This window comes from Bufo bufo, chromosome 5 (assembly GCF_905171765.1).
Source record: "Bufo bufo chromosome 5, aBufBuf1.1, whole genome shotgun sequence".
Lineage (NCBI taxonomy): Eukaryota > Metazoa > Chordata > Amphibia > Anura > Bufonidae > Bufo > Bufo bufo.
In genome coordinates this window covers 271837797-271861944 of record NC_053393.1, presented here as the reverse complement: position 1 = coordinate 271861944, position 24148 = coordinate 271837797, and the positions used below count along the sequence as shown (strand labels likewise).

Sequence of the window (24148 nt, the reverse complement as noted above, 5' to 3'; positions counted from 1 at the left end):
AAAAGGGAGACCCTTGCGTTGTCATGCCTGATATCTTGCTTTCTCCTGGCCTGGCTAAGAATGAGGTCACGATCCCTCCAATTCAAAAGTCGCGCCAGAAGTGGTCTTGGGGGAGCCCCAGGTGGTGGTTGTCTGGCTTGAACACGATGGGCTCTCTCCACTGCATAGGCAGGAGTAAAGGGTGCCTCAGGGAACTGTTCCTTGAACCAAGTCTCCAAGAATGCCGCTGGATCTCTGCCCTCAGCTTTCTCAGGTAGGCCCAGGATCCTCACATTATTGCGACGCGATCTATTTTCCAGATTGTCGCATTTCTGTTGCCACTGACCCACAGATCTCTCCAGGTCTTACACTCTCTCTTCTATCGGTCTGGTCAGATCTTCCAGGGCAGATACTCGGTCCTCGGTGGTCTTGACCCGATCCCGCAATTGCTGCATGTCATGGCGGAGCAGGCTAACGGCAACCCTCACCTCCTCCAGCTTCCTGGTGAGCGATGACTGGCATGATGAGATCGCCACCAGGAGCTGATCATAGGCAGCCTTAAGAGTAAATTCAGGCTCGGTGGGTTCCTCGGCCTCTGCCTGCTGAGCGGCCTGCCCACGGGTGACCTCCGCGCGCGATGGTGATGCGGTCGCGGCGCGATTTTGGGCCTCAGACCAGGCGAATTCTTTCAGCCTCTCCGCGGCAGTCTGTGTTTTGTTAGGCCCCATCGTCAGTGTGCGGGGTCTCCTCCTGCGTTTACACACCGTCCACTCTGTGCCTGGAGTCGGCAGTTTGTCAGGATGATGCAGAATTACAGAGGGTAAGCGGAGCTGCACTCAAACGCGTGCTCTCATGTCGGCAGTTGGCCACGCCCCCCCCCCCCCCCCCCGCTGCTAAATTTATAAGGCCCCTTTCACACGGGCGAGTATTCCGCGCGGATGCGATGCATGAGGTGAACGCATTGCACCCGCACTGAATACCGACCCATTCATTTCTATGGTGCTGTTCACATGAGCGGTGATTTTCACGCATCACTTATGCGTTGCGTGAAAATGGCAGCATGCTCTATATTCTGCGTTTTTCACGCAACGCAGGCCCCAAGCAAGTGCGGATGCGGTGCGATTTTCACGCACGGTTGCTAGACTATCGAGATGGAGACCCGATCATTATTATTTTCCCTTATAACATGGTTATAAGGGAAAATAATAGCATTCTGAATACAGAATGCAAAGTAAAATAGGGCTGGAGGGGTTAAAAAAAAATAAAAAAACAAGATTTTTGTATAATTTACCAGTAAAATCTCTTTCTCGCTCTTTCCTTGGGGGACACAGAAGACCTTGGGTATAGCTCATCTCCCTAGGAGGCGTGACACTAAGTGAAAACTGTTAAGCCCCTCCTCCAGCAGCTATACCCTCAGCCTGGAGAGAGAGACTGCCAGTTGCGTGTCCAAGTAGTGAGAAAAGTCAATGACCAACAATGTGGAACCAACAAGCCAACTACCCAACAAGTAAAACAAACTCTGAAACCGTGCAGAGAAGAACAAAGAAAGGGTGGGTGCTGTGTCCCCCAAGAAAAGAGCGAGAAAGAGATTTTACTGGTAAGTTATACAAAAATCTCGTTTTCTCGCCCAGTTTCCTTGGGGGACACAGAAGACCTTGGGACGTTCAATAGCAGTCCAAGAGGGGAGGGACCACAGCACCAAGGTGAAGCACCCGAAGGCATCAAGAAACAGCCACCTGCAGACCAGGCGGCTTTAGGCAGCATACGCCGAAGCCCGAGTATGCACCCTGTAGAACTCGGTAAGGTGTGCAAGGAAGACAGTGACCGCCTTGCACAAATGCATGGCCGAAGCCTAATGCCTCCGGCCCAGGAGGAACCGACAGCTCTGGTGAAATGAATGGTGACACCAAAGGCAGAACCCTGCCCTTGGTGCGGCAACCACAGCAATAGCCACTCTGAGAAGGCGGAGGAAAGCCACCCTGGAGGCCGTCAACCCTTTGCACGGACCTCCTGGAAACACAAGAGACCGAACGTCGACAAGAGTCTGAGATCTCCAAGTAAAAACTGCAAGGCCCAAACAACGTCCAAATCGGTGAAGTGTCCGTTCCCGGGGGTGGGAAGGGGAGGACGACTGCCTCGATGAAATGAAAGACAAACACCACCTACAGAAGGAAAGAAGAGACGGAATGGAGAACAGCCCTGTCCTGGGGAAAGACAGAAGGCTCGGAACAAGAAGGGCCGCCACTCAGGCACCCGTCAGAGACACGATGGCTACAGAAACACACAACCGTACAGGACAGAAGGAGTAGAGAGAACTTCTGTAATGGCTCCAAGGGAAAGATTAGAGCGCCAAGAGCCCAGTATGTAGTTCCCAGGGCGGTACCGGAGGGCAGTACAAAGGAACCCAAGAGCCGCTCCACGGAAGAAGGTCCAGACAGGCCCAGAGGGCCGGGGAACGCTGAAAGAGGAAGGACAGCGCTGACACCTAATACGTCAAGCGACAGAGTCCCAGTCCCAGGTCCAGGCTGGACTGGAGAAAGACAGAACCATAGAGAGAGAAAGGTAGAGTGGGGAAACGCCCACCTTCCCACAGAACCCCAGGTAAAAACCTATGTCCTACAACAGATACTGTACGAAACACGGGCAGGAGCGAACACTAGCAAGCCCACTTGAGTCGCCTGGGCAAGCGGGTGAAAACCCAATGATCAGGCGCAGACCAGTAACACAGGTAGAACTGGTCCCGTCGGCCCCCGAGCAAAGTTGTCCCGTATCCACCCGGAGTGGGGGAGCAGAAGGACAAACGGACAGGAACCGAAGGGCCAGCCACAGAGTGCCACAGTATCTACGGAAGTGCAAACTGAAAAGGAGTTATGCACAAGACTAGTATGGTATGCGATGGAACGCAAACTGACCGCCCCGAAAGGGGGGAAATGTACCTGGCAAACTGCAGTCGGCAAGAGTGCAAAGGCCCGCCCCAAAAAGGGGGTGATGCCCAAGGCCGTACCTACGTCAGAGAAGTAGGGCATACCATACTTCGCCCAGAAAGGCGCCATGCACATGGCCACACAGTATCCAGCAGGAACGCAGGAGGTCCACCTAATGAAAAGGGGGACATGCACAGGGCTCTCCTAGCATTAAGTGAGTGTACAACAATTCACCCAACACCGAAATTTCGTGAGTGTGTAACTACTCCACCAATGAAGGGGGAATATGTGCAAGTCCAGCACAGCACATACAAGGACAGCCTTGAATCTCGTGAGCGTGCAAAATTCCGCCCGTGGAATGAGGAGTGGTCACGCACAAGGCCAGCAACGTATCCAATGGGAGCACAAGCGTTCCACCCATGTTAGAGAGCCATGCTCAAGGCCAGCAACGTATCCGGTGAGAGTGTAGTATGCCGCCCAGAAAAGGAAGGGGGGGGAGGGGGGGTCATGCACATGGCCAGCATCGCATCCAGGGAGAGTGCGAGCAGTCGGTGAGAATGTGTGTATGTCACCTGAAGGAGGCATGCCCATGGCCGGCAGCGAATCCAGTTAGAGTGCGTACACCGCCTACGGAAGAGGGGTCATGCATATGGCCGGCAGCGGATCCAGAGAGAGTGCAAGCACCCCACCATGTATAGGGTTCATGCACATGGCCAACAACGTACCGGCGAGAGAACAACCACTGACCGAGGGAGTGTATGTATGCCGCCACCAGGGAAGGAGACATGCCCAAGGCCAGCAGTGAATCCAATGAGAGTGCATCATACCGCCTATGGAAGGTGGTCATGCACATGGCTGGCAGTGAATCCAGTGAGAGTGCCGAATGCCGTCCACAGAAGGGAGTCATGCCTATGGCAGGCAGCGAATCCAGAGAGAGTGCAGCGTTCCGCCTAAGGAAGGGGGTCGTGCACATGGCCAGCACCGTATCCGGTGAGAGTGCAGTATTCCGCCTAAGAAAGGGGGTCATGCACATGATCGGCAACGAATCCAGTGAGAGTGTAGCGTTCCGCCTATGGAAGGGGGTCACGCACATGGCCGGCAGCGAATACAGTGAGAGTGCCGTGTTCCACCTATGGAAGGGGGTCGTGCACATGGCCAGCATTGTATCCGGAGAAACTGCAGTAGGCCGCCAATGAAAGGGGGATCATGCACAAGGCCAACCCGCAGTTAGGGAGAGTGCAGTATCCCGCCCAGGAGGGGGGTCCTGCACATGGCAGGCACCATAACTGGAGAGGGTGACGAATGTTGCCTACAGAAAGGGCCGCATGCACTTGACCAGCGCCGTAGCGCGGAGAGGGCAAGAAACCGCCTAGAAGGGGAAAATGACCCTGACAGCGCCGCAGCCGGGGAGCGCGACACCATGCCGCCTATGGAAGGGGGGCATGTATACAGGCAGCACTCTGAGATGAGGCTGCAGCGTCCTGCGCAGCCCACAAGTCATATATATAATAAATAATTTATTATTATTATTTTAATTTTTTTTATATAACACAGCCTCACTGAGGCAGAAAGGGGAGCCACCTACAGGGGCACAGATCCTCTGAGAAGCAGGAAAAAAAAGGGGGGGGGGGGCCAGCCATACAGGCCCATCGGAAGCCGGCCTGTACCCAAAGGGTTAACAGGGATCCGGCCTGGGGGGCGGCACTGCGATCCTCTGCGGGCGGGGGAACCTCCAGGCGGGAAGAATTCGCCCCTGGAGAAGTTCCAGCCCCCTCCACAGAGGCCTGAATTTTGCGGCCTAGTAGGCCGTGAAGCCGGGGCCGCACAGTATTTAAAGTACCGGCCGGGCCTACGGAGCGGCACATACCGGCCGCGGGTGCCCACACCACGACTATGGTGAGAGATTGGCTTCTCCAGCCCTACGCCCCTTCCCCCCACCCCAGCCTAGGTCTAGCAGGGACAGAAGGGTCCAGAGGCCCAGTATGGGGGTCAGGCACGCAGGAGACCAGGGTGGGGGGAAGGGGCGTAGGGCTGGAGAAGCCAATCTCTCACCATAGTCGTCTTCACCCTCGGTCCGTTCCAGCAGGGTCGCCCCTTCAGCTACTGGCACCGTAGTGGCAGGATGCTGGAAGAGGAACTTGGCGTGCGGGCGACCCTTGCGCTGGCGGGATGTAGGGGAGCTAAGCTGCCCTGATCCACCTTTCCTTCTGTGGGGGAGGCAGCAGTGCGGGTGACTGGCACTGGCGCAGCTCAACCCCGGGAGAAACAGAGAGGTCTAGTGCGTCTATGTTGTTCCTGATGGTCTGGAACAAAAAGAAAAAGAAAAGGAAACAGTAAAAATCAAAAATTTAAACAAAATTTGAACAAGGAGAAAACAGCCCTGCAGAGCAGGGAGTGTCTTGCCTCCTTGGACACTAAGCAAAAACTGGCAGTCTCTCTCTCCAGGCTGAGGGTATAGCTGCTGGAGGAGAGGCTTAACAGTTTTCACTTAGTGTCACGCCTCCTGGAGAGATGAGCTATACCCAAGGTCTTCTGTGTCCCCCAAGGAAACTGGGCGAGAAAATTATTTAACTCGCCTTAGTCCACTTGCTCGCGTAGCCCGGCATCTCCTTCTGTCTCCTTTGTTGAATAGGACCTGTGGTGAGCATTAAGTACAGTTACAGGACCTTTGATGACGTCACTCCGGTCATCACATGGTACGTCACATGATCTTTTACCATGGTGATGGATCATGTGATGACCGGAGTGACATCATCAAAGGTCCTGTAACTGTACTTAATGCTCACCACAGGTCCTATTCAACAAAGGAGACAGAAGGAGATGCCGGCTACGCAATCAAATGGACTAAGGTGATTTAAATTATTTTTTCTTTTTCTTAACCCCTCCAGCCCTATTTTACTTTGCATTCTGTATTCAGAATGCTATTATTTTCCCTTATAACCATGTTATAAGGGAAAATAATACAATCTACAGAACACCGATCCCAAGCCCGAACTTCTGTGAAGAAGTTCGGGTTTGGGTACCAAACATGCGCGATTTTTCTCACGCGCGTGCAAAACGCATTACAATGTTTTGCACTCGCGCGGAAAAATCGCGGGTGTTCCTGCAACGCACCCGCACATTTTCCCGCAATGCCCGTGTGAACCCAGCCTAAGCCTTTTCACGTCCCTAAAAAAATGATGCCGATCTAAAGTGGATAAAGTAAATATCTGATCGGCGGGGGTATTTGAGAAGGAAGCTGCGCTGGCAGTAGCGCTGCAGCCTTCTCGCTGTTTACCGCAGGCCCAGTAACGTCACGACTAGTATCAATGGCCTGGGCGGGGCTAAGCTCTGTTCACTTGATATTTGAAAATTGAAAAAAGTTACACCTGGCAGCATCTCTATCCATGCATTCTAGGAAGCGAAAAATGTCTATATTTTATGTCATGTTTAGTCATACAATATGTCTATATTTTATATAGACATATGGTAAATATTAGTTGTTTACTCATCTATTCTGTGCAGGATTATATACAGAGATAGCTGTCAATCACTAATGATGGCCCACTTTCACACTGGCATATGGCTTTCAGTTTGTGAGATCTGTTCAGGGCTCTCACAAGCGGTCCAAAACAGATAATTTTTTTCCTAATGCATTCTGAATGGAAAAGGATCCGCTCAGAATGTATCAGTTTGTCTCCGTTCAGTCACCATTTCGCTCTGGAGGCGACACCAAAACGCTGCCTGCAGCGTTTTGGTGTCCGCCTGACGAGGCTGAGCCAAACGGATCCGTCCTGGCACACAATGTAAGTCAATGGGGACAGATTTATTTTCTCTGACACAATCTGGCACAATAGAAAACGGATCCGTCTCCCATTAACTTTTAATGGTGTTCAAGACTGATCCGTCATGGCTACAGAAGACATAATACAACCGGATCCGTTCATAACAGATGTATGCGGTTGTATTATTGTAACGGAAGCGTTTTTGCAGATTCATGACGGATCCGCAAAAAACGCTAGTGTGAAAGTAGCCTAGCCTGAGTTCAGAAAAATCAGCGTAAAATGTATAAATTATTACTCAATTACATGCTGCCTTTAGATTGCTCCACATTTTGTGGTGACAGGTCCTCCTAAACCTAAAGATGCCCAAAGCTTTTAAGTTGTTTTTAAAATGAATACAAGGGATGTTATAATAATGTGAAGAATTGCTCTTTTTCCACTTACCAGACTTTTACTCTGCTCCCTTGTCTCTTTTGTGCTAATCATTCACTCTTGGTTATTGCTGAAATCTGTCTGTAAAGACGTGTTAGCAGCCTACTGAGAGATCAGGTTCTAGATGAAACCTATGGAGAGAGGTGGAGTAGCTGCTCCTGAAAAGAGACGGCCAAACCCATACAGATCCTGCTGCAGCATTTACTAAGTGTTCTGCCTCTCCCCAATGCTGGATTAACAGTAGTGCTATATAGTATGTTTCCTGCTGCTGCCTTTGAGAATGAGCTACAAAGTGATATAAGAGCAGAATTCCCTCGTGTGTGTGTGTGTGTGTAGTGTATGGGAGACAACATATCAGCTAGTTTCTTCCTACTATGGCTACTTTCACACTTGCGGCAGAGTGATCCGGCAAGCAGTTCTGTTGCCGGAATTGCCTGCCGGATCCAGCAATCTGCATGCAAACTGAAAGCATTTACATTGCAAGAACGGATTCGTCTCTTCGTATGTCATCCGGAGAAACGGATCAGTTAAATATATTTTTTTCACATTTTTACCGGTCTGCGCAAACCGGAAGGATGGATCCGGCATTACGGTATTTTTAATGCCGTATCTGACACGAATACATGCTGCGGTATTTCCTCCGTCTAAAACGCCGTTCAGTGACTGAACTGAAGACATTCTGATGCATCCTGAACGGTTTACTCTCCATTCAGAATGCATGGGCATAAAACTGATCAGTCCTTTTCCAGTATTGAGCCCCTATGACGGAACTCGGTGCCGGAAAATAAAAAAACGCTAGTGTGAAAGTACCCTAAGTCAGGTAAAACTGGTGGAGTTCTCAGAGGGGAAATAAAAAATTTGCTACATGTCACATAATGCCCAGGTATAGTGTTGAAAAGCCACCTGAAATGGCAATTTAAAGATGTTTTGTACAATAATTTGATTTTCAGAGAACATTCAATTGCATTACTGCTACATGCACACGACCGTATGTATTTTGCGGTCCGCAAATTGCAGATCCTAATAAACAAAAACAAAACGGATGACATCAGTATGCCATCCATTCATTTTTATTTTATATATTTTTTTTTTACGGATCCGTTGTAACAATGCCTAAAACGGACAAGAATAGGACATGTTCTAATTTTTTTGCGGGGCTACAGAGCGGTGCATTGAATTACATTGTCATGACTGCTGTGCATGAGTCCTCTTCATTATGTTGGCACAACACAGCATTTGGACAGTGTTTTTCAGCAATGCATTGAGTGTGGACATCAGAGGAATGGGGGGCAATAGGAAAAAAAATAAAAAATGGTGATATGGACTCTATATGTGCAGTACTACTCATATATTACTACAGATATTAGTCCGTTATCGTGGGGACAGATTTCCTTTAAGGGTACTACCCCTCCAAATGCCCAAACAACACAAAAATATGTTGTAACTGTCCATTGTATACTTTGATAGCTGTTGCTATTTTTGTGGCATAATCTGCCGACATTGTCCATATTGCCTCCTTTGCTGGCAGGATTGATTTTTCCATCACATTATATACTTTGTTTCCATGGTTATGACCACCCTGCAATCCAGCAGGCTGGTCATGCTTGCACAATATAGGAAAAAGCACCAGCCTATGTGCACTCCCACGGTCCCGATCACCAGAGAGGATGGTGCTTTTTCCTATAGTGTGTAAGCACGACCACTACTGCAGGGAGGCCATAACCATGGAAACGAGCAGTGAATAATAGAATGGGAAAATGATTGAAGCCAGCAAAGGAAGCAATATGGATAATAACAAAAGTGCCTTGTATTAACTTTCTCTATATGATAAATGACATTGCTGAAGTCAGATAACCCTGAGTTTGTCCGGTCCCAAAATCAAAATTATTTTTATGTGCTCCTAACACCCCCCACCATGCATACATATGCCCCCAATACCTGTTTTTCATGTCTGAGCTTTCCTTCCCCCTGGAAGACATCACATTATCCTGGCAGATCTGTTTACTTTCTCCCCTTCTTGTTTTGTTGAATACATAACTTTATTGATACATAAGCCTAGCTGCACTGCACATAGATGAGTCACAGGCTGGCCACGCCCCCCCATACTGCTCTGTCTGCAGCGGCTACACCCACTACAACTCCTGTGTCCATCTTTCTACACCCAGACATGAATCTACTTCTCACTCAGTGTCTAAATCCCATTACTGACTGTCCATAGGCTTTGCCCTCACCATGGATAAACAGCAAACACATCTGTATCTAATCCTATCCTGTGTGAAGTGTGTATCTGCTGAAGTGTGTATCTAATCCCATCTTCTATGATAGTCTGCTGAGCTGTGTATCTAATCCCATTTTGCATGATACAGCCTGCTGAGCTGTGTATCTAAATCTTTATGCACACTACTGTATCCATATTGCGGTCTGCGAGACGCAGATCTGCTAAATAAGGATACTGTCTGTGGATTTCAGGTCTGCATTATGAGGACCAGAATATTTTTTTTTATTTTTTTTGCAGAACTGACATACAGATGCGGAAAGCACATGGACTTCACTAGTGTGCATTCCACATCCATATATCAGTACAGCAAAAGATAGAACGTGTCTTATTCTGGTCCTCATAATGCAGATCTAAAACCCATAGAACTCAATGGCTCTGGAAAATAATGCACATCTCACACAGGCAGTGTCCTCATTTAGCAGATTTGCTACTTGGAGAAAGCAGAACGGATACGGTCCTGTGCATGAGGCCTAATCCTATATTTTTTGGTCCTGACTGCTGAAGGGTTTATCTTGGGACAGCATGTGTTATACACTAGAGATAAGACCATGATCTGCCAGGCCGACCACACTCTCCTGACCGAACTGACGATTTGACAGTAATGTACACTGCTCAAAAAAATAAAGGGAACACAAAAATAACACATCCTAGATCTGAATTATTTAAATATTCTTCTGAAATACTTTGTTCTTTACATAGTTGAATGTGCTGACAACAAAATCACACAAAAATAAAAAAATGGAAATCAAATTTTTCAACCCATGGAGGTCTGGATTTGGAGTCACACTCAAAATTAAAGTGGAAAAAACACACTACAGGCTGATCCAACTTTGATGTAATGTCCTTAAAAACAAGTCAAAATGAGGCTCAGTAGTGTGTGTGGCCTCCACGTGCCTGTATGACCTCCCTACAACGCCTGTGCATGCTCCTGATGAGGTGGCGGACGGTCTCCTGAGGGATCTCCTCCCAGACCTGGACTAAAGCATCTGCCAACTCCTGGACAGTCTGTGGTGCAACGTGACGTTGGTGGATAGAGCGAGACATGATGTCCCAGATGTGCTCAATTGGATTCAGGTCTGGGGAACGGGCGGGCCAGTCCATAGCATCAATGCCTTCGTCTTGTAGGAACTGCTGACACACTCCAGCCACATGAGGTCTAGCATTGTCTTGCATTAGGAGGAACCCAGGGCCAACCGCACCAGCATATGGTCTCACAAGGGGTCTGAGGATCTCATCTCGGTACCTAATGGCAGTCAGGCTACCTCTGGCGAGCACATGGAGGGCTGTGCGGCCCTCCAAAGAAATGCCACCCCACACCATTAATGACCCAATGCCAAAACGGTCATGCTGGAGGATGTTGCAGACAGCAGAACGTTCTCCACGGCGTCTCCAGACTCTGTCACGTCTATCACATGTGCTCAGTTTGAACCTGCTTTTATCTGTGAAGAGCACAGGGCGCCAGTGGCGAATTTGCCAATCTTGGTGTTCTCTGGCAAATGCCAAACGTCCTGCACGGTGTTGGGCTGTAAGCACAACCCCCACCTGTGGACGTCCGGCCTTCATATCACCCTCATGGAGTCTGTTTCTGACCGTTTGAGCAGACACATGCACATTTGTGGCCTGCTGGAGGTCATTTTGCAGGGCTCTGGCAGTGCTCCTCCTGTTCCTCCTTGCACAAAGGCGGAGGTAACGGTCCTGCTGCTGGGTTGTTGCCCTCCTACGGCCTCCTCCACGTCTCCTGATGTACTGGCCTGTCTCCTGGTAGCGCCTCCATGCTCTGGACACTACGCTGACAGACACAGCAAACCTTCTTGCCACAGCTCGCATTGATGTGCCATCCTGGATAAGCTGCACTACCTGAGCCACTTGTGTGGGTTGTAGACTCCGTCTCATGCTACCACTAGAGTGAAAGCACCGCCAGCATTCAAAAGTGACCAAAACATCAGCCAGGAAGCATAGGAACTGAGAAGTGGTCTGTGGTCACCACCTGCAGAACCACTCCTTTATTGGGGGTGTCTTGCTAATTGCCTATAATTTCCACCTGTTGTCTATCCCATTTGCACAACAGCATGTCAAATTGATTGTCACTCAGTGTTGCTTCCTAAGTGGACAGTTTGATTTCACAGAAGTGTGATTGACTTGGAGTTACATTGTGTTGTTTAAGTGTTCCCTTTATTTTTTTTGAGCAGTGTATGATACAGCCAGTTTCTTATCTGGTCGGGGAGCCGCGGTTGGCATGGAAATTGTGACATGGATTCCTGGTGCCCCCATAACAGTGACATCCGCAGTGCCCCCTGTTAACAGTGACATCTGCAGTGCCCCCTGTTAACAGTGACATCTGCAGTGCCCCCTGTTAACAGTGACATCTGCAGTGCCCCCTGTTAACAGTGACATCTGCAGTGCCCCCTGTTAACAGTGACATCTGCAGTGCCCCCTGTTAACAGTGACATCTGCAGTGCCCCCTGTTAACAGTGACATCTGCAGTGCCCCCTGTTAACAGTGACATCTGCAGTGCCCCCTGTTAACAGTGACATCTGCAGTGCCCCCTGTTAACAGTGACATCTGCAGTGCCCCCTGTTAACAGTGACATCTGCAGTGCCCCCTGTTAACAGTGACATCTGCAGTGCCCCCTGTTAACAGTGACATCTGCAGTGCCCCCTGTTAACAGTGACATCTGCAGTGCCCCCTGTTAACAGTGACATCTGCAGTGCCCCCTGTTAACAGTGACATCTGCAGTGCCCCCTGTTAACAGTGACATCTGCAGTGCCCCCTGTTAACAGTGACATCCGCAGTGCCCCCTGTTAACAGTGACCCATCCACAGTGCCACCCAGTATGCCCCATGTGCCACCCAGTGTGCCGGTAATAATTCAATTAAGAATTATTAATTATGGTCATAAAAATAATTAACCATAAAAAAATAATTTGGATAAACTTTGTCATAATTTTTTTTTAAATCATGACCTTGTGAATTGTAGACTAACTAATCAATACAATTCTCATCTGAGTCTGACTATTTCCTCAGATAAGTTATTTTTGACGTGAGATGACGTTAATGATAAACATGTAGTTCTGCATTATACAATAATAAACAGGTTTATTGGTTACAAGGTTATAAACATATATAAGTGAATAAACACTGATACATGCAAATGAATATATATATATATATATATATAGCGTTAATATAAAGCATTACAAGCTTAAATGGCTTCTGTCAGCCCACTAAACCGTTTTTTTTTTTGTTTTGTTTACTAATAATCCCTACACTGCGAGCTCTGCATACATAAGTTAAATAATCATTTTGGTTCAGTAGAATTTGATAAAAAGCTATTTTTAAAATATGTAAATTACCTTGCTACCAGCAAGTAGGGCGGCTACTTGCTGGTAGCAAGGTAATTTACATATTATAAAAATAGCTTTTTATCAAATTCTACTGAACCAAAATGATTATTTAACTTATGTATGCAGAGCTCGCAGTGTAGGGATTATTAGTAAACAAAACAAAAAAAAACGGTTAAATAATAAGTTAAATAATCATTTTGGTTCAGTAGAATTTGATAAAAAGCTATTTTTAAAATATGTAAATTACCTTGCTACCAGCAAGTAGGGCGGCTACTTGCTGGTAGCAGCCGCATCCTCCGATCCTAATGACGCCCCCTCCGCATTGTGATTGACAGGGCCAGTGAACGGAATCGTTCTCTGCTGGCCCTGCCTGTTTGCATTCAATATCTGGTGCCTGCGCCGCGGCCGTACCTATCTTCAATCTGCGCAGGCGCACTGAGAGGCGGCCGCTCGCTCCTCAATGCGCCTGCGCCGGGTGTAGATGTGACGTCATCGGCGCAGGCGCATTGAGGATGGGGCGGCCGAGCAAGTGGACGCCTCTCAGTGCGCCCGCGCAGATTGAAGATAGGTACGGCCGCGGCGCAGGCGCCAGATTTTGAATGCAAACAGGCAGGGCCAGCAGAGAACGATTCCGTTCCCTGGCCCTGTCGATCACAATGCGGAGGGGGCGTCATTAGGATTGGAGGATGCGGCTGCTACCAGCAAGTAGCCGCCCTACTTGCTGGCAGCAAGGTAATTTACATATTTTAAAAATAGCTTTTTATCAAACTCTACTGAACCAAAATGATTATTTAACTTATGTATGCAGAGCTCGCAGTATAGGGATTATTATTAAACAAAAAAAAACAAAAAAAAAACCGTTTAGTGGGCTGACAGAAGCCCTTTAATTCTAGACATCAATATGGAATGCTAAATACATTCTTTTCCCCTCTAACCAACTACACATCACATGACCTCAGGCATGGGCAGTTCCATCCAAGGATATAACTTAGAAGAGATAACTGTATCCTTCCGCCCCATCCTGGACTATTTTCACATATATGACTTTGGTAAGAATATTAAAATATTAAGACAAATAACAGGGATCTAGGATCTTTGCTAGATCATATCTTAAATGGGAAGGACTTGAAACAAGTCTTTCCTGTGGGAATCCATCACTTAGCTTGGTGAAGAATGTTCTCTATATATATATATATATATATATATATATATATATATATATATATACATATATACATATACATGCAATCATTTAATGCTTTGCTAAATTATGAGTCATGATTCTTCTGCAGGTAGAATGAGCCTCACAATATCCTAAGACTACATCTCAACATGGAGATAATCAATTCATTTAATTATTTATTTATTCGCCAATCTAGATGGTATAATTTCAACCACACTATCAAATTAGTCTTAATAAAATGAAATATCATTTTCTGTGTCTCTTACCAAGTCCTAGTAGGAATCTCACTTCTGCTCCTAGGAAAGCTGGGTGGTCCATCATAGCGCATCTCACCATGGCTTTCATCTTGATAGAGCCCTCTAGAGAGCTTTACTTGTCTCCTTCCTCTCTCCTTTTCCTCTCTCTGTGTATGGTTTATGATCACAAACTTATCAGTTAGACACATCTTCATAGTTTGGAACTTTCCAATCATTGTCGGATGGGCGTGACCATTGATAAAAAATGTGACATCATAACCTTACTCAGAATGCACTTTTGCTACTGTTGTAATGTCACCTACTGATACCTAGGTGGCACTGCTGTATAAGCTATTTGCATCATTGTATAAAGGGTTAACTTATGTAAGTCTGAATAAAATGTATTCTATACATTTGACCTTAAAAGCTTTAATTCAAAGCTATAGGGATTAATTCTGACACCTGTAGCAATTAGAAACAGACCTCTAGGCGTCTCTCTGAATGTTTCTTACATTGTTGATTTATGTACTATAATAATATGAATGGCCTTGTTTTCTCACAGAGATATCAGTACCTCCTGTCATACCAAAGATGTGATTGATTGTTACAAAACACACATCTTTACAGACACTCTTTTTGAGACTAATATTTTCCTTATGAGAAATATATATAATATACTGGATACATTTTGTCTTCATAACATATAACAATATAATATAAAGTTATTTATTTATTTATATATATATATATATATATATATATATATATATATATATGTATATGTGTGTGTGTATATCCTACTGATTGTCTTATGCTAACGACTAACTTAAGGTCATTAAATGAATACATACATATTATATATTTTGCTTCATTAATAAATACCTAATTGTATAGGTAATTATCACCAGCTGCATAGAGCTTATCTTTATCTCCCGTCATAAATTTATAAGTGGACAAGGAGTATTCTTCTCAGACTGGTACATTCATGAGAAGAATAACACTAAAAAGTAGAAACGTTTGTGTGATCTTACTTCGGCCTACTCAAGACATACAAAATTGTAAATATAGTCGAGCATGGCTCTCAAAGGCAATGAACATCCATCTTGACTAGAATAAATTGGATATCAATGCATTTACGTATGAAAAGGTACAACAACCCAGTGTGCCCCCCACAGTTCCCCATGACATCCAGTGCCCCCATGTGCCATCAATAGAGCTCCAGTGACATCCAGTGCCCCCATGTGCCATCAATAGTGCTCCAGTGACCCCATGTGCCATCTACAGTGCTTCCATTTCCATTTACAGTGCCCCCCAATATGCCCCAGTCAGTTCCCCCAGTGAGATCCACAACATAGCGATCAGCCACTGTGGATGATCGCTATGCTAACACTCCTGCACAGCGCTTACATCGCGCTGTGCAGGAGTCAGTACAGGCTTCACATAGAAGCCTGTACACTGCAGAGAGCGGCTGGCAATCCTGCGCATGCGCGTTAGCATTCTGCATGGTGCACTTGCATTGTGAGTGAGGACGGCCGGCCGGAGCTTTCTTTTGCAGGAGGCAGTGATGTCATTCATGACGATCCGTCTCCTGCTCAAGACAGGAAGAGGAGAAGACTGAGACTCCCCGGAAAACCAGAAAGCCCGACAGGAGCAGTCACGTGACAGGGTGGGGGATCTTGTAACGGGCTGCGCTATGGAAGGTAAGTACCAGACCAACATTCTTCCCTCCACAGGTTAGTATTATGCCCCAATTTTAGGTTTAGGCCGGAGAACCCCTTTAACTTCTTTGTTTAGTCTGATTTTTTATTTTATTTTATGGAAATGCATTTTAAAGTCAATGGAAGCTTAAACTGTTGCTTATGTTTTATGTCTTATTATGACAATCGTATGTTTTTCATTGTTCAATTCAGAAAACTCACCAGAGTGCGCTGCAGGTCCAGCATAAAGCAGAGGCTATGCTTCAAGCCAATCATTATGACATGGAAATGATTAGGGATTGTGCAGAAAAAGTAGCTTCACACTGGCAACAGTTAATGCTGAAGATGGAAGATCGTTTGAAGCTAGTAAATGCCTCAGTAGCTTTTTATAAAACTTCAGAACAGGTATGTATTGAAAAAATTAAATTAGTATGTATGAAGAGAATGAGGCTTGACAGGGCAATTGTAGTCAATTTCTGATAATTACTATGCCTCTTTGACAAAGTAATCCAGTAAATAGTTTTGCCTTTTCTCTTTAGTTTTGTGGAGGCTAAACAGAACTGTATGTTTGAAACCACTAAGGCTACTTTTACACTTGCGTTGTTCTATTCCGGCATAGAGTTCCGTCACAGGGGCTCGATACCGGAAAAGAACTGATCAGGCATATCCCCATGCATTCTGAATGGAGAGTAATCCGTTCAGTTTGCATCAGGATGTCTTCAGTTCAGTCGTTTTTTCCGGCATTTTTTCCCATAGGAGTGAATTAGCATTCAGAATACCGGAATGCCGGATCCGTCGTTCCGGCATGCGCAGATCGGTATAAATGTACAAGACGGATCCGTCTGTCCGCATGACAAGCGGAGAGACAGATCTGTCCTTGCAATGCATTTGTGAGACGGATCCGCACCCGGATCCGTCTCATAAATGCTTTCAGTCAGCGGCAGATCGGCGGATCCGGCGGGCAGTTCCGACGACGGAACTGCCCGCCGGATCACACTGCCGCAAGTGTGAAAGTAGCCTAAGGCTACTTTCACACTTGCGGCAGAGTGATCCGGCAAGCAGTTCCGTCGTCGGACAGCATTTGTAGACTGATCCGGATGCTGATCCGTCTTATAAATGCATTGCAAGAACGGATCTGTCTCTCCGGGTGGACGGATCTGGCATTGCAGTATTTTTAACGCTGGACCCGGCACGAATACATTTCACTGTAAATTAATGCCGGATCCGGCATTCCAGGTACTGATCCGAATATTTCCTCCGTCCAAAACGCAGTTCAGTGACTGAACTGAAGACATCCTGATTTCTCTCTATTCAGAATGCATGGGGATAAAACTGATCAGTTATTTTCCGGTATAGAGCCACTTAGGACGGAACTCTATGTGGAAAAGAAAAACGCTAGTGTGAAAGTACCCTTAAATTCTCTTATTATATGCTTCAATATTAAATGGGTTGTCCAGTGCATAAAAAATGTTGCCCGTGCTTTAAACTCCTGGACTGTATAAACATACATCACAAGGATTTTTGTTACAATCCCACAGATGTGACTTTCTTTTTAGGGAACAATTATTTATAAGAATAGTTTTTTCCTATTTCCATGGAAAATAAATGAATTGAAATAAATAGGGTTTATTTTTTTTTTACACTGCTTCTGCGGTGCTCATTTAGTATATGTACAGGGGATATAAAAAGTCTACACACCCCTGTTAATATGTCAGGTTTCTGTGATGTTAAAAAATGAGACAAAGATAAATCATTTCAGAACTTTTTCTACCTTTTAATGTGACCTATAAACTGTACAACTCAATTGAAAAACAAACTGAAATCTTTTAGGTAGAGGGACGTAAAAATTAAATATGGTTGCATAAGTGTGCACACCCTTAAACTAATACTTTGTTGAAGCACCTTTTGATTTTATTACAGCACTCAGTCTTTTGGGGTATGAGTCTATCATAGCACATTTTGACTTGGCATAATTTGCCCACTCTTCTTTGCAAAAACACTCCAAATCTGTCAGATTGCGAGGGCATCTCCTGTGCACAGCCCTCTTCAGATCACCCCACCGATTTTCAATTGGATTCAGGTCTGGGCTCTGGCTGAGCCATTCCAAAACTTTAACCCCTTAAGGACCTGGCTCATTTTCACCTTCAGGACCAGGCCATTTTTTGCAAATCTGACCAGTGTCACTTTAAGTGGTGATAACTTTCAAACGCTTTGACTTATTCAAGCCATTCTGAGATTGTTTTTTCGTCACATATTGTACTTCATGACACTGGTAAAATGGAGTCAAAAAAATTCATTTTTATTTATAAAAAAATACCCCTAGAGTAGAAACTCCAAAAAAGTGACCCCATTTTAGAAACTACGGGATAGGGTGGAAGTTTTGTTGGTACTAGTTTAGGGTACGTATGATTTTTGGTTGCTCTATATTACACTTTTTGTGAGGCAAGGTAACAAGAAATAGCTTTTTGGCAACGTTTTTTTTTTTTTTTTGTTATTTACAACATTGATCTGACAGGTTATATGAATGTTAGTGGTATTTTTATAGAGCAGGTTGTCACGGACGCGGCGATACCTAATATGTATACAATTTTTTTATTTATGTAAGTTTTACACAATGTTTCATTTTTGAAACAATTAAATCATGTTTTAGTGTCTCCATAGTATGAGAGACATAGTTTTTTAAGTTTTTGGGCGATTATGTTAGGTAGGGTCTCATTTTTTGCGGGATGAGATGACTGACTGGCACTATTTTGGGGTGCATATGACTTTTTGATTGCTTGCAATTACACTTTTTGTGATGTAAGATGACCAAAAATTGCTTTTTTTTTACAGTTTTTATTTTAATTTTTTTTACAGTGTTCACCTGAGGGGTTAGGTCATGTGATATTTCTATAGAGCCGGTCAACACGGACGCGGCGATACCTTATATGTATACTTTTTTATTTATTTATGTAAGTTTTACACAATGATTTAATTTTTGAAACAATTAAATCATGTTTTAGTGTCTCCATAGTCTGAGAGCCATAGTTTTTTTCAGTTTTGGGGCGATTATCTTGGGTACGGTATGATTTTTTTCGGGATGAGATGACGGTTTAATTGGCACTATTTTGGGGTGCATATTACTTTTTGATCGCTTGCTATTACACTTTTTGTGATGTAAGGTGACAAAAAATGGTTTATTTAGCACAGTTTTTATTTTTTTTATTTTTTACGGTGTTCACCTGAGGGGTTAGGTCATGTGATATTTTTATATAGCCGGTCGATACGGACGCGGCGATACCTAATATGTATACTTTATTTATTTATGTAAGTTTTACACAATAACAGCTTTTTTAAAACAAAAAAAAATGATGTTTTAGTGTCTCCATATTCTGAGCCATAGTTTTTTTTATATTTTGGGCGATTGTCTCAAGTAGGGCCTCATTTTTTGCAGGATGAGGTGACGGTTAGATTGGTACTATTTTGGTGGGCGTACGCCTTTTTGATCGCTTGCTGTTGTACTTTTTGTGATGTAGGTGACTATTTTTTTTTATTTAGCACAGTTTTTATTTTTTACGGTGTTCATCTGAGGGGTTAGGTCATGTGATATATTTATAGAGCTGTTCGATACGGACGCGACGATACCTAATATATCTATGTCTTTTCCCTATTTTCTTTCACAATTTTTTTTTTTACTTTATTGTTGGAAAAGGACGCTTTTTCTTTTTTTTTTTTTTTACTTGAAACTTAATTTTTTTTTTATAAAACTTTTATTTTATTAACTTCTTTTTTCACTTTATTTTTTGGCCCACTATGGGACAGGGTCTGATCCTTGTTTCAATACAGCACAATACATCTGTATTGTGCTGTATTGAACTGTTAGTGTCTTACACTGTAAGACGCTAACCGTTGCCTAGGAGACCCAGCCTGGTGGCTGGGCCTCTTAGGCTTCTGTACATGACAGGCCCCAAGCCTTGGAATGGCTTGGGGCTGCCATGGCAACCATCGAGTCCCTGCCCCAGCGCGGGGACCCGATGCATGAGGTGAGGGAGCGCAAACCTCCCATATGCCGCGGTCAGCGCTGACCGCGGCATATGAGGGGTTAATCCACTGGCATCGGCGTTATCACCGATGCTGGTGGATGCAGCAGGGATCCGGCGGTCAGTAACCACCAGATCTCTGCTGCTGACCGGGGGTCGCACGCGGGCAGAGGAACGACTTCGAGCGCTAAGTGCCGGCGTTTGAGGACGAGCATTCTGGTCATGGGTCGTTAAGGGGTTAATCTTCTTCTGGTGACGCCATTCTTTTGTTGATTTGGATGTATGCTTTGGGTCGTTGTCATGCTGAAAGATGTTCAGCTTTCTAGCAGAAGCCTAAAGGTTTTGTGCCAATATTGACTGGTATTTGGAACTGTTTATAATTCCCTCTAGCTTAACTAAGGCCCCAGTTCCAGCTGAAGAAAAACAGCCCCAAAGCATGATGCTGCCACCACCATGCTTCACTGTGGGTATGGTGTTCTTTTGGTGATGTGCAGTGTTGTTTTTGCACCAAACATATCTTTTTGAATTATGGCCAAAAGTTCTACCTTGATTTCATCAGACCATAACACCTTTTCCCACATGCTTTTGGGAGACTTCATGTGTTTTTGCAAAATGTAGCCTGGCTTGGATGTTTTTCTTCATAAGAAAAGGCTTTCGTCTTGCCACTCTACCCCATAGCCCAGACATATGAAGAATACGGGAGATTGTTGTCACATGTACCACACAGCCAGTACTTGCCAGATATTACTGCAGCTCCTTTAATGTTGCTGTAGGCCTCTTGGTAGCCTCCCAGACCAGTTTTCTTCTCGTCTTTTCATCAATTTTGGAGGGACGTCCAGTTCTTGGTAATGTCACTGTTGTGCCATATTTTCTCCACTTGATGATGACTGTCTTCACTGTGTTCCATGGTACATCTAATGCCTTGGAAATTCTTTTGTACCCTTCTCCTGACTGATATCTTTTAACAATGAGATCCCTCTGATGTTTTGGAAGTTCTCTGTGGACCATGGCTTTTGCTGTGGGATGCGACTAAGAAAATTTCAGGAAAGACCAACTAGAGCAGCTGAACTTTATTTGGGGTTAATCAGAGGCACTTTAAATGATGGCAGGTGTATGCTGACTCCTATTTAACATGATTTTGAATGGGATTGCTTAATTCTGAACACAGCTACATCCCCAGTTATAAGAGGGTGTGCACACTTATGCAACCACATTATTTTAGTTTTTTTTGTTTTCTTTCCTCCACCTAAAAGATTTCAGTTTGTTTTTCAATTAAGTTGAACAGTTTATAGGTCACATTAAAGGTGGAAAAAGTTCTGAAATGATTTATCTTTGTCAATTTTTTTTTACAGCACAGAAACCTGACATTTTAACAGGGGTGTGTAGACTTTCTATATCTACTGTATGTGGTAGGGAAAGCTTTGGGTGCACACATTAAATGCTATTCAATATAGAGACATTCAGTAAATAAAAAATGTATACCATGCAGTGTATATTTATTTAACATGGGCGTCTATGGGTGTCAAGTCACTCATTGGGATGCATTAAAAACATGTGCCCTAGGTTTCTGTCCAGATATCCCTCAGACAGAAACATTGGACTGCCAACGCACAATGCAATGTGTAAAGAGCATAAAGTGGATCTGTCACACAAATGAGCATAATATGGGTACAGATTAGACCAAATGGCACAAAAAATATAGCACCCTTTCTTGTGAGCCAATGATTTGGAACGAAGAACACTTGACGATTGGCTTGACACTGATCACATCTTTTATGTGTTTGAACGGGAGATGTGCTGCTCACAAATGAAAACTATATAAGGGCTATATGATTTATATTAATGATTGTCCCTAAACAATCATTTACTGCATGGGGCCTGTCACCACATAATGCACTCTACAAGCACCATGTTATATTGCAGGAGAAGCTGAGCGGATTGGTATATAGTTTTGTCAATAAAGATTCAGTAAAACCTGTAATTTATACATTTATATGCTGTCTGTTTCTAACTTAAAGGGGTTCTGCAGTTTTTTTTAAACTAATGATCTATTTTCTAGATAGATCACCAGAATTTGTTCGGCAGGGGTCCGACACCCGGGACCCCTGCCGATCAGCTGTTTAAGAAGGCAGCGGCGCTGGTAGTAGCGCCGCGGCCTTCTCGCTGTTTACCGCAGGCCCACTAACGTCACGACTAGTATCAATGGCCTGGGCGCGGCTAAGCTCTGTTCACTTGAGCTTAGCCCTGCCCAGGCCATTGATACTAGTCGGTACGTCACTGGGCCTGCGGTAAACAGCGAGAAGGCCACTGCCTTCTCAAACGGCTGATCGGCAGGGGTCCCGGGTCTCGGACCCCCGCCGATCAGATGCTGATGATCTATCCAAAGGATAAATCATCAGTTTAAAAAAACTGCAGAACCCCTTTAAGAATAGCCCCCCCCCCCCATGAGCAGCTCTCAGTACACGGGGAGGTCATATCAATTATTGATGGCATTCTATATGTAACTGTCTATGCACATATAGTTGTCAGTCACTGATATCACCTCCCCTGTGCACTGAGAGCTGATTTTGACGGTGGTCTTAAGTTAGAAAAAGCCGAGATAAAAAGTGTCAGCGATCCGCTGCAGTTTTCTTCTGACCGAATCTCAGCATATTTGCTGAAAAGCGGCCAAATCAGGCAGTTCAAATCCAACATACCCAATTGTGATCTTTCCCTGCTAGCAAACATTGGGAAGAGGCAAGAGGACACCATGCATATTGGACTATTCTTGTTCCCATAAAATAAAGTCCTTAAAGGTGTTGTACAAGAATGGGGTTTGGCAAAACCCCTTACATGGCCGGATCTGTAAAGGAACAATGACTTGCCTTCCCGGAGCCAGCTTTCCACTCCTTCTTCTCTGGGCCTGCGATGCTCCTCCTGGGCTCCCTCTCTGTAAACATCTGGTTTGACATCACTGCAGCTAATCACTGGCTGCGGCCGTGACCGGCTCCCCTTACGTCATGAAAAATGGTCACACAACGCAAGGCGATCCAGTCTCTGCCGTGGCCAGCGATTGGCTGCAGGGATGTCAAACCAGATGTTGACATTGTCGGAGCACAGCGGAGCATCACTGGCCTGGAGGAGATGGAGCGCGGAGCCGATGCTGGAAAACAAAGTCATGATTCCGTTATAAGTGGGGGATTTGCAAAAACAACTCCCAATTCTTTCACAACCACGTTAGGCTACTTTCACACTAGCATTAATAATTTCCGGTATTGAGATCCATCATAGGGTCTCAGTACCGGGAAAAAAATGCTTCTGTTTTGTCCCCATTCATTGTCAATGGGGAAAAAATGTAACTGAAAAGAATTGAATGGTCCAAAATGCATTCCGTTCTCATACCTGAGAGCCAAACGCAGCATGCTGCGGTTTGCTTTCTGTTTTGGGATGCAAAGCAAGACTGGATCTGTCATGACCCCCAGTGCAAGTCAATGGGGACGGATCCGTTTTCTCTGACACAATAGAAACGGATCCATCCGCCATTGACTTTCAATGGAGTTCATGACGGATTGGTCTTGGCTGTGTTACAGATAATACAACCGGATCTGTTCATAACGGATGCAGATGGTTGTATTATCAGTAACGGAAGCGTTTTTGCTGAACCCTGCCGGATGCAGTAAAAACGCTAGTGTGAAAGTAGCCTTAAGGCAGCATACACCTATTTTAAGTTGCATTTATTTAATCTTTTTTTTTTGTGTTTTTTGTAAGGTTTGTAGTGTTCTTGAAAGTTTAGAGCAGGAATATAAGAGAGAAGAAGACTGGTGTGGAGGGGCTGATAAACTTGGACCAAACTCAGAAACTGATCATGTCACCCCAATGATTAGCAAGCATCTTGAACAAAAAGAAGCCTTCCTAAAGGTATGGCCCATTGACAGCATCTATTGGTCATAGACTGGAAAAATCCCGTGACTTCTGTTGACAGAATGCACTGAAATGTCAAAAGAGCCACAAAGCACACAGCAATGTCGTCAAATGTGCAGCCAAAATTAACTCAACTTTTTGTATTTATGAAATGTTCATTTTAGACTTCAATCAATACATTTTAATTGCCTTTCCTTTAACGGTTTTCCATTAAGAATTGTTACTTATCAAATCTTGATTCTACTTAATACTACTTTTTTCCCCCTTATTTTGATATTAAATTGTATTGCACCTATTTTATATGTATGAATATTAGATGCTATTGCATATTCTTTCTGTTTTCTGTACATCATTATGAGGTGGACATCTTGCCTGATCTGGTGTTCGTCCCATTAC

At 44.8% G+C, this 24148-nt stretch overlaps 1 protein-coding gene across 1 annotated transcript in view; it reads left to right on the top strand.

The window, feature by feature from the left end:
- TRIO (trio Rho guanine nucleotide exchange factor) overlaps positions 1–24148 on the top strand; it is a 796191-nt gene that overhangs the window by 277991 nt on the left and 494052 nt on the right. The window contains 2 exon segments of the mRNA XM_040431356.1: positions 16047–16238; positions 23600–23749. Of these exon segments, the coding sequence (XP_040287290.1) occupies positions 16047–16238; positions 23600–23749 (342 nt within the window).